At 45.4% G+C, this 20,296-nt stretch overlaps 1 protein-coding gene across 4 annotated transcripts in view; it reads right to left on the bottom strand.

Annotated features, from left to right (window-relative positions):
- Positions 1 to 20,296, bottom strand: part of RARS1 (arginyl-tRNA synthetase 1) — a 96,112-nt gene that overhangs the window by 7,134 nt on the left and 68,682 nt on the right. For all 4 annotated transcript variants that reach the window (XM_085884592.1, XM_085884593.1, XM_085884589.1 and 1 more), the window contains 5 exons: positions 17,022 to 17,200; positions 16,764 to 16,873; positions 1,856 to 1,961; positions 580 to 752; positions 325 to 448 (listed from right to left, as the gene is read on the bottom strand). In XM_085884592.1, the coding sequence (XP_085740718.1) occupies positions 325 to 448; positions 580 to 752; positions 1,856 to 1,961; positions 16,764 to 16,873; positions 17,022 to 17,200 (692 nt within the window). The remainder of the gene's footprint in view (positions 1 to 324; positions 449 to 579; positions 753 to 1,855; positions 1,962 to 16,763; positions 16,874 to 17,021; positions 17,201 to 20,296) is intronic.

The raw sequence follows: 20,296 nt of genomic DNA, 5'->3' as shown, positions 1-20,296 counted from the left end.
CTCCTCTCTCTCTCCCCCTCCCTCCTCTCTCCCTCTTTCCCCCTCCCTCCTCTCTCTCTTTCCCCCTCCCTCCTTTCTCTCTTTCCCCCTCCCTCCTCTCTCTCCCCCCTCCCTCCTCTCTCTCTCCCCCTCCCGAACACCCTTGTCAGCAAAGCAACGAATTGTATTTGCTGGTTTAAAATAAAGAAAAAAAAGTAAAGATGTCTTTTGGTTTTATTTCAAACACTGTTTTACTTTTACAAAGGTTTTAAATACATAAGCGGGTTTAACCGAACTGGCATGCAAGGCTAAATTTGCATTCACTTAGAATTTCTAATTTCATACCTCTGGAAAGCGTAAGATAGCTGTGGCCAGCTTCAGCTCCTTCTTATGATCAAGCAAAATGTCCGTCTCTGCTGCAGCTTTCTGCAAATCTGCTTTACCTGCATTGGCGACTCGGGTGATAGATCTGAAACACAAGATTTCCAGTTTTTAATCATAGCCGAGAAACTGAAGCTTTTGGATATGAGAAATTAGGATGTGTTGCACATCTCAAAGGAAAGAGACATACACAGCCAAAAAAGTACGCTTTCAACTCACCGAATTCGAGTGTATGCATAGAGCAGGTACACAGCTGTGTTGCCGCGATCATCCAGCATTTTGTCGAATGAGAAAACGTAGTCATTGTTACGCGAGTGAGATAGATCGGCATACTTTATGCAGCCATATCCCACGGCACGCTGTGCTGCAGCTAGTTCTTCTGAAGAAAGCGCCTTTGCAAAGGAAATGGCAGCAATGAAAAAGTAGATCAAAAAACTGCACCTTATAGGAATTAGTATTGGGGTTTTGAGGCCGATGGCAAGTAATGATATTTTGTTAGTATCTAATCCCATAGGGAGTGCGATACTCACTGAACAAATGCTAGCTGAATTTTATGAGCAAAAAAGGAGCAAGAACAAACAAAGTCGAACTTTTGATGATTAGGCAAGAAGGAAAATAACACTTTCACAATCCAGTCACCACGATGAAACCGTAAATAGTGTAGCAGATAGTAAAAAAAAATCGTGCAAATTATGATACAAGCATCAAATTTGGCATTTCTGTTCTGCAGGGCTTTCTGATCAAATCTGCCCGATTGGCCATTTGAAAATCCAAATTTTGAAAAATTTGGATTTTCAAATGGCCAATCAGGCAGATTTGATAAGAATCCCGTGGAGAACAAATGTGCCAAATTTGATGCTTGTATCATCATTTGCACGATTCCTCTCAAAAATTGCTGTTATCTGCCCCACTATAAAGGAACTGTTTCGATATTTTACCAACTTTTCCGTGCACATCAATATATTGGTGAATCAAAAATTCAAAGAACTGGACTGGTGTTGTGATACAGAAGAAGTGCTATGAGCATGAATGCTGAATGAAAAAGGATGTTGGCTGTTTGGTAAGCAAGACAGACTTTTGACACAAAATTAATCCCCCTGAAATACAGATGGATTAATTCCCCTGAATTGGCATATTTTAGTGTGACTTGTAATACCCCCTTCCATCGAGAGCGGTGCTATGCCAGACACATTTACACAGAGAGAATTGGGGTCCCCTTCCCCCAATCCAATGAGAATAACATCTCAGCCAAAAGACCTATCGTGAACCCTTGGGACTATAATTGTATTCACTGCCTAAATTCTTCACTTGTACACACTGAGTACACCAACCGTTTTCAATTCAATCCATCCAGGGGTTCAGGATTACATAGAAGTCAAACAAACAGACACTTCTCAAATTATGATCGGGAATAGCAACATTGATGCTTCGAGTTATGTTGTGTGCTCATCAGTGACAAGTGCAGTTAATTTAGAAGGCTGGCAATAATCCATACCTTGTCTCTCTCCTTCTCTTTCAATTTATTCATGGCTCTGGTCGTGCCTTCATCCAACAGGTCAACCAACCGCACGGTGTCTCCCTGTCGTGTCTTGAACTTCTTCCTGGACCATCAATAAAACAGAACAGCACGCTTTATCCGATCTCTCGTTAGATGGTCAGAGGCTAAATACACTGAGCTATTGTGCCTGAATACATGGATAAAGAGGTGGTAAACCACACACGTGAATGAAAAAAAGAATTTGAAACATTGCCATTCTGCTGGCATAAAGCCTACTTTTTGCAATATCTATAAAATAATACATCTGTCAGTCTGTCTACCCTATGTCACATGTAGCGAGATGGCCAAATCTCACGAGATTGTCGATTAAATCACATTTATAAGTTGGCCTCCAAAGCCAGTCGTGGACTGAGTATCCTGTGTCTTACATGGTCCTTCCTTGGCACACCTGAACTCGTATCCACCGACGAGGCCTTCATCCACAGCTTGATGGAGTACTGCTCTCCCCTCTGGGTTTGCACCCCTGCCTCACACCTTACTCAGCTCATTGGAGTTTCCCATGATGAAGAAGAGTCAATGGGCCTATCACTTTCCCATTGCAAACAGGGAGGTGGTCTCTCTGTCTTCGACCAATTTCTGGTCTATATGCTTTGTCCAGAGAGACTCTGCTCTTTCTGTGCTTTGTCCACCCCCCACCCCACCCCTCCCAGGTTTCTGCATGCCACACAGAGTCCACCAAACACCTCCTGGTGAAACTCTCAAAATTTAGAATCACTGCTCATCTCCACAAATTCGTTCCTATCCCCCCACCTCCCCCACCGTGGAACCAGCTTCTACATTCTCTGATATCTCATTCAAGACAGCTGATACCCCCCATCTCAGGTCTTTTCTATACCCATTAATCCCACTCACAACCCCACCACAAGCACAACTCCTTCCAAATTCCCACCTCTTAATTTATCTTCATTAAATTTTAACTTCAAATGTCATTAATTATGCCCTCTTTCTTTGAAGAATGGGAAGAAATGGTGAGGATCGAGAGTAGGGGTGGGGAGGGCAGAAATGGGGCAGAGTTGGGAGGGGAGAGAGGCTACAAAGGGGGGGGGGTGTGGGGGAACTATTCTTTGCATAATATTGTTAGAGTTACATTTTACATGACGTGGAATTTTTGTGGGTACCTGTGAGTATTTCTTTTTTATATACAAAGTTGAGGCTCGTTGAAGAGCAAGAACATAGAATGAATTGAGATGCAACAACAAAATAAACAGTAGAATGAGAGAGGGGAAACACACCAACAGCAGGGTTGAGGGACAAAATAAAGGGAGACGGACAAATAAGGGATGTGGGGAAGAACGAGGGGTAGAGAAGGACATACGGAATCTTTGTCAACAAGCAACGCAAGTTGCTTGTTGTGCTGGACACAACAACTGGTGATGCTTCAAAGAAGAAGGTGGTGGTGGATTCCTGCCTGCTCTTCGTCAGAGCAACAGAGTGCTCAGGATGAGTGAACGATTCCATGGCAAAGAACAAATCCTCAACAGGTCATCACTCTACTGCAACGTGTAGATATTTCTGGTAAGCAGCCATAGAACAAGTGAGAGCAACCCAGCAAAGGCTTTACCCAATCAACTGCTAAGCCCCTCCCCAAAAGGAAGGAGCAACTTAATCGAGTTGTTAGGGATAGGGGTGTGTTTCGCATTTACGCGATTGTGGCTGGTATTTTCCCAAAGATTAATTTTATTCTTACTTGTTACTGTACTGTACTTTACCTTACCCTTGTCCACACAAGGGAGGTCTTCTTAGGCTAAATACAAAGCTATAAAGATCTCCCTTGTGTGGAGAAAGGTTAATTAATATATAATTTATACATCACTCTTGCTTGATCACTTTGCCGGGGATCGTGGAAACGTGTGCTTCGCACTGGTCCAACAGAACGTCTGGCGCATACCAACCCCGAGTGTAGTTGCAGCGACAGACAGACAACGAGGTGCAGTGAGGAGAGGACGGAGCACAGAGACGAAAGAGGGGGCGAAGAAGTGCAGAGATGAGACAGGGAGAGACAGAGAGACAGACAGAGAGATAGACAGAGAGATAGACAGAGAGACAGACAGACAGAGACAGGCAGAGAGACAGAGAATGACTTCCTGATCCGCCTTTTATAAGCCCCGGGCGAAGGGTGGGGCAACGACCCGAAGCAACGCGCCGTCATCCGAATCATGCCCTTCCATTGGGTCCCGGCCCCGCCTTGCCAGGCTCCTGGGACCGGAAGTGGCCTCATTCGCACATCCGGTGTGACATGGCCTGAAGCCTTGCACCGAACTCCCGGGCCGTGTTCTGGCGACCAGACAACTAAAGGTCGTGTCGGTCCCATATGCCCGTTCGGGGCACCCCCTGCAAGCTGTGGTTGGTGCTGTTAACGTGCTTGGCCCATCCCCACGCCATGCGGTCCAAGTGACCTGGGCAGCACGCCCGTTTGGTGGTGAATTGCATCGATGCAGAGGTGCGTGGAGACGAGGGGTGATTTTTCCCGTGTGCAGGAGATGTTGATGGTCGAGTCGGTGAGCTTCTGGTGAGCGAAGGTTGAGCAAGGTGAGACGCCGTTGTAAATCGGCTTGCAGATTCAAATGAAAGGGCGCGCCATGCGCGTTCTGTACAGTGTTGGTGGTGAGTCTCTCATAGGGTGGCATATACATACATATATATCTACTATACTAAAAAAAATAGAATATGTTTGTTTGTATGTATGTGTGTGTGTTTGTTTGTTTGTTCGTCCTTTATAGGCAGCCGAACCGTTGGATGGAATGAGATGAAACTTGGCATGAGTGATCCTTGGAACATGAAAACGGACATGGGGGGGGGGGGGTCAAGTTCAAGGTCAAAGGTCACGGGGTCAAGGTCACCGGGTAACTTCAATTTCTCAATTTCATCCGATCGAGACGGGACCAACGCCATTCGACAGATAATCAAAATTAATACTGAAGGACCAATTTTGTGCCCCGTCTGACAGGGTTTTGGCTTGTATATATACTGTATACATAAACAAACACACACACACACACACACACACACACACACACACACACACACACACGTCTGACGGTCAACGGAGGGAGTTTACGAGAGGGGATTCCTCACCAAAAGAGAGAGGTATTGTTACGAATTTGGAAGCTTACTGCACTCAACATTCAGGTCCCTATAGAACAGTTATATCGGTAAGTGTGTGTTTATAGTTAGGGCCCCCGACCTTTGTCTAACGGGAATTACATGTGTGCGCTGCAGAGATTTGTTTGCAACAAACCTCCTTCACTTCACTCCACACACTGACACCATGCGTTCGGCCACGTACATGGGTGGAGATTTCCATCACCTCAGACCGGGAATCCGCCCAGGAAGGCAGGGGCGTGTCCATTTTCCAATCACCCCACAGAAGGCGGTTTTCCCACGACACACCGGCCAATGAGAGTTGAGATGGCCACAGAAGGCAGTTTTCCCATGACACGCCGGCCAATGAAAGTTGAGATGGCCACAAAAGGCAGTTTTCCCACGACACGCCGGCCAATGAGAGTTGAGAGCGCCTCAGACGGCGATGTGCTCACCCCGGAGGAGAAAGGAATATAAGAAACGCCAGGCTGGGTAGTGAGGGTGGAAAAAGGATCGAGGTGGTGGAGGTCGTCGTAGTGGTAAAAGGATCGAGGTGGTGGAGGTCGTCGTAGTGGTAAAAGGATCGAGGTGGTGGAGGTCGTCGTAGTGGTAAAAGGATCGAGGTGGTGGAGTTCGTCGTAGTGGTAAAAGGATCGAGGTGGTGGAGGTCGTCTTAGTGGTAAAAGGATCGAGGTGGTGGAGTTCGTCGTAGTGGTAAAAGGATCGAGGTGGTGGAGGTCGTTGTTGTGGTAAAAGGGTCGTGGTCGTCGTCGTGGTGATCAACATCATCGTGTTGCGGGTTTGAGTCCCGCCGAGCTGGATCATCGTCGCCTCTGATCTCCTTGGCCTTGGTCGATTGGTGCGTGGCCGGTTGGAGAGCGTGGTACCTGGTGCTTGGAGCGGCATCGTGTTGCGGGTTCGAGTCCCGCCGAGCCGGTTCGTCAAGACCACACGAGGTGGACAGGTCCAAGCACAGGCTCTGGTCTCTAGCTCACCTGTCCTCAAGCTGGAGTCCTTCAATAAAGACCATTGGGGTCCATTGTGTGTGTGTGTGCGTGTGCGTGTGCGTGTGCGTGTGCGTGTGCGTGTGCGTGTGCGTGTGTGTGTGTGTGTGTGTGTGTGTGTCAGTTTTTAAGTAGCAACTGGATAAGTGCTTTTGCTTGTACATTGACTGCATTTCATATAGTTGGATAACTCTGCTCTTTGTGTGTTCCTTCGCCCCATTATAAATGAATCCCCTGTTAAATGTTTCAACTCGTTTTTGTGTTTCTTTCATTGGTTTAGCACGGTACGTGTTGAGAAGTAGCGAGGGTAAATTGTGCATTTGGACCGATGGACCTTGGTAACCATCCGCTCTGGTTACGCACGGTTCCAGAACGCTACTGGCTCATTCCGCTCGACCTCCGCCGAGGGTGAATTTCCCTGGTAGTTTGGACGACGTGGGTATTTAGGTAAATTTAAATTGGCAATCGACCCTATCCCACGCGGTCGACCTATTGGCGATCTTCGGTCCGATAAGGGACCCGTCGGCTCCGTAGTTATCCGGGGTGATGACCGATAAATTCCGGGTGTTCGGTGGAGCCGACTCTACTGCTCCACCGAGCGGTCATGCTCATCACCGAAACTTGGCCCCACAACAGTATTTGCTTTCTTCTCAGAAACTACACACACAATTCCAATGAAACTTGACCACCACCTTCATCACCGGTGATGTCCTAAAGTTTGTTCATGACATTAAAAAAAATCCATAGGTATCTACTTTCTTCTCCATTATATGTTTTGTGGGTCATCAGTGCCTTCCAGTGGTTCCCTAGTTATCTTATCCAGCTGTTACAAGGCGAGCACCCAGGGGTATTGCCCCTATGTTTTAAATGCAGACAAAGTCCTGCAAAAGTATTCACCCCCAACCAATAAATCCAGGTTTAGATGAATTACGAATTACTGTATGTGGAACCTATTTTTCTCAATGAACATTTTTTATTCATAACTGAAGAGATGAAACTAAATGCTGTTATAGTGGAAGGTTACATATCAGGGATACCTGCAAAAAACATGTACAAATCAAAATTCACTGGATGCAAAAGTATTCAGGCCCTCAAGTCAGGACTTGATGGAAGCAACTTTTGCAGCAATGACTGCTTTGAATCTTTTTGGATAGGTCTCGACCAGCTTTGTACAGTGGGATGGTGAAATCTTTGCCCATTCTTCAAGTGACAATTGCTCTAGTTCTGCCAAGTTTGACGGGGATCATCGATGGACTGCAATCAAGTCTCACCATAAATGTTCAATTGGGTTTAAGTCAGCACTTTGACTGGGCCATACAAGAACTTTTGTTATCTTCCTATTCCGTCACTCCAGTGTGGCTTTAGCTTCGTGCTTTGGATCATCGTCCTGTTGAAATGTGAATCTCCTACCAATTTTCAGATTCACGGCTGACTCAAGCAGGTTCTCGTCAAGGATTCTCCAGTACTCTGCACGGTCCATTGTCTCTTCTATCCTGATAAGCTTGCCAGTCCCTGCTGATGAAAAGCAACCCCATAACATGATGCTGCCACCACCATGCTTGACAGTAGGGATGATGTCAACTGGGTGATGTGCAGTATTATGCTTGGGCCACGCTTTGAATTTAGACCAAAAAATTCAATTTTTGTCTCGTCTGACCACAAAACATTTCTCCACATGCCTGCAATATGCTTAAGATGCTTGTTCGCGAACTCCATGCAAGCTTTTTGGTGTGCCTTTTTCAGTAATGACTTCTTTCTTACCACCCGTCCATAGAGGTCAGCTTCGTGAAGGGAACAGGATATTGTTGATTGATGAACACTCACCCCCATCTCAGACATGGAGCATTGCAGATATTTCAGTCATTGTTAGATACACAGTGACATCCCAAACCAGTTTCCTGCTTGCCCGGCTGCTGAGTTTGGATGGGTGACTTGATCTGGGTAGAGTCTGGGTGGAATGATATGTCTTCCACTTCGTAGTCATGGATTTCACCATCTCAAAGGGATAATGAGTGACTGAAATCTTATAACACTCGCCTGAACAGTGCTTCGCACCACTTCATGTTTGACTTCTTTGGAAAGCTCCTTGGTCTTCATTGTATGCCTTGTTGGTTAACCAAGTGAGTTGCACCTTAAAACTCCTTAGATAGGTGGGGGAGCTTAAATTTTAAGTAAAGCCACTGATTACATTCTGGTTAAACCTATTACACTTATTTTGTTACCTTTCAAACATTATTTTCTCCTCTTGCTTAATTAAGCAAGAGGTTGAATACTGATGCAACTGAGAATGATCTGAGTTTCTCTGTTAATCTAACTTATTCACATTTTATCTGAATTTTTTTTTTTTTTTTTTTGCTTTATTGTTTGGAGTAGTTTGTGAAGATTTGACACAACAAGTTTAATTTGAAAGCATCATGAAACTAGAATGACACTTAGAAGAGCGCATACCTCTGCCAGGCTGATTAGTTTACGTTTTGTATCCCACTGATGGACCTGAACTAAAACTTAATCAGCTTGTTCTTGTCACCTAACCAACTCACCCACTAATGTTCATCAAACCCATCCATAAATTTTTTTAATATCCTGCTATATTTCGTTTTAGCCCCATCACTCAATGGTAAAGAATCACTTTAAGAATTTTCGGATCCGGATCTTCACCAAAATCTAATCAGTTCGTCTTTGCGACATACCCAACCTGCCCACCAAGTTATGTCTGCATCCGTCCACAACTTTTTGAGATATCCTGCTATATGTCGGCCCTATCTCCCAATTGTGAAAAATCACTTTTAAAATTCTCAGATCCAGATCCGAATTCGGATCTTCACCAAAATCTAATCATTTCATCCTCGTCACATACCCAAGCTCTCCACAAAATTTTGTCCAAATCCATCCCCAACATTTTGAGATATTTTGTTCACAAACAAAGAGACAGACAGATAGAGGTAAAAATATAACCTCCATCCACCTTCAGTGGCAGAGGTAATCAATAGCACTCGGTCTCATCCACAGATATTTGTCGTATTTCCAATATTTCCATGAGTCCGATTTTCATTCAGGAACACCACAATTTTGGCTAACCATGTTGAAGTTGCCATTCTTTCGTCTGAATGATGAAAATGTTTAAAAGATGATTCGAAACAGATTTCTTTTGAGTAATGACAGGTCAAACGTGCCCTGCAAGCCAAACTGAAAAAGTGTAAAACATACACAGAGCTTGCACAAAAGGCCTCATTTAGTATTCATGTCATTTTGAAAGTCCAGTATTGTGAAAGGCTGAATTTCAAGCATCAATCCCAAACACGTGTTAATTGAGAGTCATCCTGGGCTTTCGGCCAAATTGCATCATTATGCAAAGACCCACTTTCTCTGTTGCCAAATACCTTTGAATAAAAAAGCGTTTTTACCTCTGCTACTGAAGGTGGACAGAGACATCAAATCCTTCTTCTTCTCCAATGGCTTGATTTCCGATCATCAATTTGGTTTCAGACCAGGTCACTCTACCCTGGATATGCTGCTTCTGCTCTCCCAACAATGGATGGAGGTCCTCAATGCCAGACATGAAATCAGAGCCATACACCGAGACATATCGTGTGCTTTTGACAGTCTAGCACCCTGCCCTGCTCACCAAACTTTCTTCCTATGGTATCCAAGGCCATCTCCACTCATGGATCGCAGACTTCCTCTCCTGTCACAGTCAAAGCGTGGCCCTAAATGGAGTTCTTTCATCCTCTCTTCCTGTCCAGGCTGGAGTTCCTCAAGGCAGCGTTCTGGGCCCTGTTCTTTTTCTGGTTTTCATCAATGATTTCATCTGACTCTCTGGAAAATCCTCTTTATCTCTTTGCTGATGACTCCACCCTCTGCCGTACCATCTGTCATCCCTCAGACCGGCAAGCAGCAGCTTCTTCGCTCTCTGCAGATCTGGGTAAAATCACAAACTGGTCCAACACGTGGAACATGTCTTTCAATCAGGACAAATCTCACACTCTCACTATGTCTCTCCGAAAGGACTGTTTAGAAAAAAACCCTATCAACTTTCTCAACAATCCTCTGGAAGAAGTCCTTTCTTTCAAGCTTCTGGGTCTCACGATCTGCCATGATCTTTCCTGGGAAAGCCACATTTCCAAACTGGCCTCCAAAGCCAGTCGCCGACTGGGAATCCTCCGTCATGCAAAGTCATTCCTCAACCCACTTCAGCTCCTGACCACATAAAAAGCTTTTGTCCACAGCCTGATGGAGTACTGCTTTCCTCTCTGGGCTGGTGCTCTTGCCTCCCACCTTTCTCGGCTTCACGCTGTGGAAACCAAGGCATTTAGGATCATTGGCATCTCCCATGATGAGGTTGAGTCTTTGGGCCTCTCACTCTCTCACCGCAGGCAGGTCGGTGGTCTTTCTGTCTTCTTCCGTCTCCTCTCCGGTCTCACCCCCCCCCAATACACACACATATATATATATATATATATATATATATATATATATATATATATATATATATATATATATATATATATATATATATATATTGTTACGGAAATGGCCCTTATTGGACTACTAATTATAGGATTAGCTCAGATTCCCCATTAAATGCATGAATGGTTGGGTTGTTTGGTAAAGTGGACGTTATATGTGTGTCGGGAGATGTTAGAGGCTGTATTACTGTTGTGCGGTGGTGGTGGAACGAGAGGTCCCTCTTCTTCTTCCCCATCCTGGACGAGGCCCCATCCTGGACGAGGCCCTGCCCAGTCGGCTGAGAGGGTGTGGTCAAAGGGAGGAAGTGACGTGGAGGGGAGGAGTTAGTCGGTTTTTCGGCGAGAGAAGGCGTGCTCGTGTGTCGAGGCGAACGAACGAGAGAGCAAAAAAAGACCTCGTGAACAACTTCAGTTGGCTGTTTGGAAAACTGCAGTTGGTTGAGAGGGTGCTCGTGTTTTGAAGCAAGCGAACGTGAGAGAGGCTGCATGCACGTCGAGTCGGCCTTTTTGGGGCAGTGGGAGAAGTGGCCTGCATGGAGAAACTGAGAGGACGGATTTGGGAAGTTGGGCTTCGAGGCGGGAAGGCAGGAGAGGAGATGCCGGAGCCTCTGACGGTCCCTGCTAACACCAACGGATCGACACGTTTGCCGATCCGCTTGCCGGAGCCCGGCACCTCGATTTGGGCCTTGTCTGGTGAACAAGCCAGGCCTGGATTTGTATGCTGGACCTGGAGAGAGATCGGCTGAGGCCCATCGTCAACATTGCGCGGGCCCGGAATGCGCTGAGGAGGGCGTGCGCACGCGGCGCCTTGAGAAGGAAGAGTACGGCGCCACAATCTTGCCACACGGCGCGTTCGAGCTGGGAGTTCGAATCCGTGGAGATCCGCCTGTGCGAGCGTCATTCGTGCTTTTAACACTGTCCTCTCGTCCATGAGACATCACCAAGTACTCTGTCTTGTCTTGCATGCATGCTGTCTGTCTATCTGTCTTTGTCTGCACGTTGTTTAAGGCATATTTCGGAAGCGACCCCCTCAACCTGTAGTCAGTCCGTGGTCCCCTAGTTAAGAACGGGTTGAGGATTGTTAATAAAAACAGTCGTGAATTTTGCTTGTGTTGTGATCCCCGATGTTCCCCAATAAATCTGGTTAATTCGTATGAAGTTGCCGCTATGGATTAATTCGTGTCGCATCGAGGAACGATCCGTTTGATTGGCATATAAAACCAAAATGGTTACAGACTGGCAGAAAACGCTCGGCATCTGACAAAACCAGTCTGTAACCAGGAGTTCTATTTCCCCAACTGGCAAGGTACAAGGATTACGTTGGTATCGCGATTGAAGACGCATGACCCAAGGCTTGTGCTGAGAGCTGGCCGGCGTTATAAACCCCGGAGACGGTAGTGGTGAGGGTGGCGCCTCGGACCGGGTGAGAATCCTGCCACCCCGGATCCGCAACAATATAATGTATTTTTATATATATATATATATATATATATATATATATATATATATATATATATATATATATATATATATATATATATATATATATATTGTTATGGTTGTGGAAATTCACAGAACACCATTCAGGTTCCCCAGAGATCAGTTATTTCGATAAGTGTGTGTTCCAGGTTAGATTTCCCCACCGATGTATAACGGGTCTTGTTCGTGTGCCGGGCTGTGAATCTTTGAGTTAGCCGTTATTCTTTTGCTATCTTTTATTTTAAACAACATCGCTTCAACAACAAACTCCACAACCACGCCACCTCCACCACAATGCCACAACGTCTACAACCACGGCATCTCCACAAACATAACCAGATCAAAACGGCCTTTTGCCTTGAAGAAGAATGACCCTCCTCTACAAAAAAGAACAACACTCCCAGAAAGCCACCCGAAGAAGAAAACAGATTTGACGGTTGGGGTGGGGCCCTCAAAAAGGCGTAAGCACATACCAATCTCCCTCCCAAGGATTATCCTCCACGCACCGGGAAGGGGGGGGGGCGAACGCCCCGGACCCGATAAAAAGCCTTGTTGGGACGCCGAGAAAGCAGTTGAGTTGGAGGCAGTTGAGTGTCGTCGTGGAGTTGGTGGGAGAGGTCGAGTCGTTGGTGGTTTGAGATCGCTGGAGCAGTAGCTCATGGGAGAAGCCTTGGAGAGCAGGCAGACGGCAGTGGAGAGTCGGGCGCGTCGCAAGGCCCTTGACCCACCAAGCCGTCATTCGAAGCCGCTGCCGCGTTGGCAACGAGCCAGCGAGACGGAGACACAGAGGGTCGCCAACCCGAAGCCCAACGAGTCGCCACTGAGGGGCGGCGAGGTAACCGGCCCGGCCTCTCGGTCATCCCGACTCTGATGAATATTAAAGGCTTATGAGCCCGTGTATTTTCTTTCTTGGGTTTTTGTATGAAAGTCTGTGGTGCCTTGTCTCTAAGTAGAAATGGTTAAGTGCTCGTTTGTACATTACGAATAGAACTCGGCTGTAGGCTTTTGCTCGTGTCTTGTCCCCATCCCCTCATTCATTGACTGCATGCCTACTGCAAATAAATGCCCCATTGTTTGAATGTCAACCTGCTCGTTGCGTCCCTTTCTGCCATTGACCGCCAAGGTGCGCTCGGGATATTAACTGGCTTTTAAAGCCGCTAAAAGTAAATCTGGTCCGACGGGACTTGGCAATATATAACCGCTCGGCTTCGCATATGGAACGAGCCACTTCAGTGGCTCGTTTTCGTGCAGGTCCCGTCGAGGTATAAACTCCCGGTGTTTCTGTCTGCGCGAATAGTTAGGTATATCGACAATTCAGCGATTGACCCTGGAGCGCGTGGACAGAATAATTGGCAAGTTTATGATGCGTTAAGGCATCCTTGACTGGATTTCGGGGTTAGTCCGGATAGTCACGACTGGATTGTCGTCTTGGGTGGGCGCACGACCGCGATTGGGCTGAGGCGGTCGTCTGCACGCCGAACGCGGTGGGAAACCTGTAACAATATATATATATGTATATATATATATATATATATATATATATATATATATATATATATATATATATATATATCCATCCATTGGGACCATATTCTTTGCAGAGCGTTGGTGCTGCCTAAGCAGTCTCCTTGGCGATTGGGCACAATCCTGGATGGGTTGCCACTCCGACACAGTATACCAGAATGCTGGCACTCATTTTGCAGTCCTCGGAAGGAATGACAGGTCGAGTTAACCCCACCTGGTATTAATTCAACAGCCGAGCGGGGTTTGAACTCAGGACCCTTAGATCCCAAATCCACCACCCTCACCATTAAGCCAACACCACGTATATAGATATACAGTATACTGTTACGGTTGTGGAAATTCGCATTACACCATAACGGGTCCTCAGGTGAGATATATCGAGAAGTCCATGTGTAGTTAGCCCAAACCAGTTGTATCGAGGGAATTTATGTGATCCATTCAGGCTGCGATCCTTCAGTTAGTCGTTTTTCTTTGGCTATTATTACTTTGGTGCAAAAACAACAACGAACATCGCCACAACCAACATCTCAACGATCACGCCATTCACTACACAACGCCACCTTCCACAACTATGCTACCACATCTTCGCCACTCGCCATTCAATGAGCACCGTGCGGTCACGATCTCCGCGGGAGGAAAAAAACCAACAACGCCTGTGGGATTTTCCCTTCTGCTTTTCCCGCGCTTTGGCATGGGGGAGGGGCGATTTGAGCCGGAGGTCAAAGGTGAGAAAAGGTGGGGGCCTGATTTTGGGGGAATAATTCCCTGGCCCGGAGCCAAGACTGACTTTCCTCACCCCCCGCACGGCGCGGGGAGGGGGGAACGAGAGGGCACGCCCCTTTTTGGGAAGCTTCCAGAAGGAAGTGGAGCCGAGAAACGGGGCGGAGCGAAGGGCGGGGCCCCGCGCTATAAAAGGAACGGACGAGGAGGGTTCCCGTCTTCTGGGGCTGCTTCTTTTTCCTTCTTCTCTACCTCGTAAATCTCACTCCCTCTTCTCTCGTCCTGGTCCTAGCTTCGCGTTCCTTCTTCCTCACTGGCTCTTCCTCTTCCTCTGCACTCGTCTACTCTGGCAGCTGTGGAGGCTGGGTCTTGGCTCGTTCTCGTCCTGTGATCACGGTTTGGCGGGCGGCCTGTCCACGGAGGCACGGACGGGAGGCGCGGCACGAGCTCGCAGACCGTGAGAGGAGTCGGGGCCAGGCGCGACCACGCCGACGGTCGTGGGAGGAGGGTACGACGTGCCCAGGGAAGTCACGACTTCCTTTTCTTTTGCGGTTTTGTGTAAATGTCTGTGGGTGGCGCCAGTCCGTGAAGTAGAAACTGTGTAAGTGTTGCAGTGTGTAAATAATTGCCCCCTTTTATTCGGTTGTAGCTCTGCATAGTGTTTTTGCTTTCGTTGCATCTTGTTTTGACTGTATGGCTGTGAATACGTGCTTGCCTGTGTGTGTGTAATAAAGTGCTTGCATGTTGAACTGTTTTCCCGCTTTGCTTCGTCTCCTTCCTTTTATTGAATCTCCATCTTGCACCACGTAAGGGATTGATAGTGGGTTTAAAACGCCCGGTAATTAATCGGAACCGTCAAGGCCAACGATAACTCCGCTCGGTTATCCCTGTAATACGGAACGAACAGCTTAAGCGGTTCATGTCCGGAGTCGGCCTGTGGCGTGGTACGATTGCCCGGTCGACCACTCACGCAGGTACTTAGGTAGGTCGAATTTGGTGAGCAACTCTATCCTGCGTGGGTGGGCAATTGGCACGATCGTGGTGAGGTTAAACCCCCACCCGTGACTGGCCCCCGGCGTTGTTCCGAGAGGGTCACGACTGAATTGTCCGTTCCGGTGGGCGAGGCGGCCGCCATTCGAGTGAAGCGGCTGATCGCACGCCGGGCGGGCCAGAATTCACAACAATACTATATATATATATATATATATATATATATATATATATATATATATATATAGACACAGTATGTATACATACATACATACATAACATATCGCATTATCTCAAAATGTTGTCGCCGGAATTGGACAAAACATGCTGGACAGGTTGGGTGTGTGACAAGGATGAATTGATTCAATTTCATTGAAGATGACGATCCCGATACGTATGCGCTCTACCGAGTGCAGTTCGAGTTTTGTTTTGTGTTAGTAACACAAAATGTGGTAAAGATAAATGTGTACCTCACCACAAAGACCAAGGTGTGTGGTCATGTAAATGTATTGCTTGTCAAAGCATTGTTCATGCATTTTGGCATGAATGCCAAAATACTTGTGCATGTATTCCTGCTGTTTCTGCCTTCAGGATTTATCCAGATAAAATCAGCTTAAAATGCAGATAGGTTAACTGCCCTGAATAACACGCAACAGAAAATGAAACCATACTTTGAGAAAATTTTCATTTGCATAATAATCAGTTAACATCACACTGGATTACCCAATTAATTAAAAAAAAAATGAGCCAGACATTAGACACACACATATCAAGTCCCCCCGCCTCACACCTCCCGGCATGTTACTTTGTTGACTTGCCACACTCTGACATAGCTATTCTGAGCTTTGACTCCTGGAGAGAAGGGGGAAAAAAGGTGGATATATAGTCCCGGCCTGCTTTGCACACAGGCCCAATATCACACTCGGGACATCACAAATCAGAAGAGATGAAGGAGTCATATAATACAAGGAAACTGACACACAGACATCATATTTCACACCATCAACTTAATACATATATTTACAGTACAGTACTTATCTTCTATGTACTTCCTCAATTGTAATCATTAACTTTACCCTCGTTAACATCCACATCTCTTAAGAACCTGCAGATCCTATTAATATTTTGGGAAATAATTTAAGCAGGGTGCTGGCACACGAGTGAGCATGCTATACTCGTTCCAAGATATGCATTGCGATCTTTATCATGGAAAATTTTAATGTAGATGGGACAGCTGGTTTTTACGTGATCCATCCAATCAATGGGACATCTAATTTTACATCAGTCTCGCAATTGGCTATCGACTTAACATATTAAGTTTATAGTTTGCAGAATTTTAGACATTCCCCCTTCTCATTCCTATGTTCAACACAAAATACATAAATCACACACGTGAAAACACACACACACACACACACACACACACACACACACACACACACACACACACACACACACACACACACACACACACATACACACACACACACACACACACACACACACACAATCTTTTTCAATGTACCCCTACAACAGCTCCTGATGGATATCAGTGACTGTGCCTCTCAGTTTCAGACTTACTTGTCTTCTCCCAAGACGACCCCAAAGCCGACATGTTCAATCCGCGTGGCTTCAGGGTCATACCAACCCATCATGCGAGCAGCACCAAATATAGTCTGAAAGTGGGAGCTCTAAATAGACAAAGAATGTGAGGGAAGTGGTTATAAGAGATATTACAGAAATGAAGGATAAATACACATTGCATGACGTGGAATGCAAGAGAATTAATTTTTTAACTAATTCCTATTACAAAAGGAAACAAAAAAAACTCCAGCACACCTGCCCACTGTCCACCACGTATATTACAACATCTGCCCGCTCCTCAAATAATCGGTGGTGCAGCGCGGCCATGTCTGAAGTGTCATAGGTAAAGCCTCCATCGGATTTGCAGACTGTTAGGGGTGCCGGCTGGCCTGGTACAAAGACAAGTTTGCGACCATCTTCCTCAACCAGAAGACCTATGGTGAAGGAAAGGCTCCACGTTATCTACAGTCAGAGCAAACAGTCATCCTGTGGTTGTAAATGTCAAAAAGCCTGTACATTTATTTATTTTATTGCCTCCACCACCAAAGGTGGATGTAGGTTATGTTTTCATCCCCTCTATCTGTTTTGTCTGTGTCTGTTAGCAGGATATCTCAAAAAAGTTATGGATGAGTTCGGACGAATTTGATGGACAGCCTGGGTGTAATGACCAGGACAAATTGATTATATTTTGGTGAAGATCCTCATCCAGATACGAGAATTTTTTAAAGTGATTTTTTACCATTGAGTGATAGGGCCAAAAACGATATATAGCAAGATATCTCAAAAAGTTGTTGACCGATTCAAACAAAACTTGGTGGACAGGTTGGATGTGTGACAAGGATGAATGATTAGATTTTGGTGAAGATCTGGATCCGTATTTGAATTTTTTTTTTTTTAAGTGATTCTTCACCATTGAGAGATGGGGGCCAAAAACGATATGTACAGTAAAAGCTATGTTATCCAGCACCTCTGGCACTTTGCCCCTGCCGGTTAATCAGATGCCGATTATCTAAATGTTACATAGAATGGTACAAAAGAACAACTCATTAAATGTTGCCTGTGAAAAATAAACTAAATAACAAGCAGTCATAGACTGGTACTTACGAAATCGTCAACTTGACCTCTGACCTTGTCTAATAAAAGCTGTCTCTGGAGAAGGTAGCGACGCAAACCAGAAGTTTCTACGATGATTCTGTACCAAACCATCAAAAATCGAATGTTTGACCTCACTGTGACCGATTTTGACCAAAATCTAATAAGCGCTAGCCATCACCCTCCTGAATCACGTGGTGTAATTTGACATTGGTAGCTTCTTCCGTTCTCGAGTTATCGTGCCTACAAACAAACAAACAAACACACAAACAGAGGACGGAAGTCATCAATATACTTACGAAATCTAAAGATTTCGTAAGTAATAACATTATTACAGCATAGTATAAAGGTAATTGCTGATGAATGATGCAAAACAATAACATACCTGTTTTATAAAACATAAGCTAGTCTTTTGTAGTTGATCAACTTCCACTTTCTCAGACTCATCTGGCTCATCATCTTGACGAACTAAAGGCTTTCTTGAACCATTTCCTGATGTTGGACTGCTGCATCGTTTCTTGCCTCTTCCACATGAAATGTTCTTGTATGAGGTTCAGCTGCATCACTTGCTGGGTGCTGTAAGCTTTCTGCCTTTCAGCAAACTTCACAAGCGTGTCAAGACCTTTATCAGGAGTGTGTTCCATTACCAATCAGCTTGCTATCACTTACCAAGCCAGTTGTTCCTTATCAACCATTTTTTCGGAATGCTTGCTTGAGTGCTTAAGCCACTTGGTGAGTGCTATACAAGCTAATTGGTAATGGAATGAAACGGAAGACCAAAAAGGAACCCGAAGAAGTAAAGAGCAAAGATGGAGTCATCAGGAGGAACCAGGATAGGATTCGGGTTTCAGCCGCTGCTCGACAACCCTCAAACCCATCAAGGAGCATCCAAGTGAGCCTTACAGAAAAAAAAATGCGCAAGAATTCACTTCTCCTTAGAGAGATAGACGATGAAAGAGAGGAATAGAGAGATGAAAGCAAAGAAAAAGCGAGAAATAGAATGAATAAAGACAATTGGGGGAAAAATTAAAATAAATAAATAAACAAAAATAAGTAAATAAATAAATAATAAAATAATTGGAAAGAAATGTGAAAGGAACAAAGAACAAAGATGTCGGGAAGAACCCGGACAGATAGATTTCAGTAGTTACTCCCCAAGCTCAAACACAGCGACATGTACAAGCAACCAGAGATCTGTTAACTCGAATTCTTGCTTTTTATTCTCTTTCATCTCTCAGAATTAGCCCAAGTGATATGTTCAGTTGAAAAGTCTTCTTCTTCCGAGTCATCTTCTTGTTCAACTTCCTTTTGTGGATTAACAACACTGTCGATGATTTCAGCCAGTCATAACCTGGTCCACTTCACACCACTCTTCAATTTCAGCTTCGGTCAAACTTTGTAGTGGATTATCGTCACTTGCTTGCATCACCACACTGGAACATTCTTGGATCGTGATCGGCAGACTTCTGTTCTCCTAAGATATTAAGTTACTGATTCCCATGTCGCAGCTTGAAACAGGCCAGCCAGCCAGCCATCAGAAAAGGCATATTGATCAGTCAATCCCATCTGATCATAAAATTACTTTTCCTTCTCAATTAACGTCAGTCTTGAGATTGGCGCTCCCTCTGAACGCTTGAGAGGAAACAATTCGTACAGAACATTATCAAGCTGCTCCATCTTTGGCTTGTGTCGAGTTCAACGCTTGTCGAAGCTTTGTCTGACTGACTTGGTGTAAAATTCCAGTAACTTGTCCTTCTGGGCCTTGATGTTGGAGATGGTTGACAATCCGACATTGTACTCGTGCATCAACAAATTTCTATCGTCTCACTTCTCCAATCTCCGACATACGTCAATTCTTCTGCTCGATTGTGAGAACAATCCTCTTCCTCTTCCCACCATCACTTCTCGACGAGGTATCAGAAGCCGTAATGCTTTGGAAGGCAAACTTCTTTGCCTTCCCCTGAGTTTTCATTTACATGTTCTCCCCATCATTTGGGATCATGTGATCGGTCATTGGCCGGAGAGATCAGACACGTCATGGCGATGATGAGGACATGGATTTGATCCTGGTTTTTTTTGGTACGTTGAACCTTGACTCAAGAAACTTCATCAAAGGGTTTTCAAAATCAATGAAGTGAATGCCTGAAGTTTTGAGAAGCGAAGAGATTTTTGTGACACCTTGGATGGTATGGGTTGATGACGGATGGATGTGGCTCTTGAACCATGAGGCTACAATGGAAGGTCATTGAGAGAAAAGCCTCGTTTTCACAGCTGAGGCTGGGTCAACTGTGTATCATGAATTTTTTTTTGATGGGGTAGTAATGAATCAGTCATTCAGCTGTGTGGTCATGTGTAAAGAACTTAATTTAGATCCCTCGCGTGCTGGTTGGTAGAATGTGTCAGTTGTAAAGTGCCAGACAACACAGCTTTTACTGCAG

This window comes from Eptatretus burgeri, chromosome 6, assembly GCF_056783735.1.
Source record: "Eptatretus burgeri isolate ZD-2024b chromosome 6, Ebu_testis_v1, whole genome shotgun sequence".
In the NCBI taxonomy this organism is placed as follows: domain Eukaryota; kingdom Metazoa; phylum Chordata; class Myxini; order Myxiniformes; family Myxinidae; genus Eptatretus; species Eptatretus burgeri.
The sequence above is the reverse complement of the archived record's forward strand: the minus strand, read 5'-3'. Positions and strand labels throughout refer to the sequence as shown.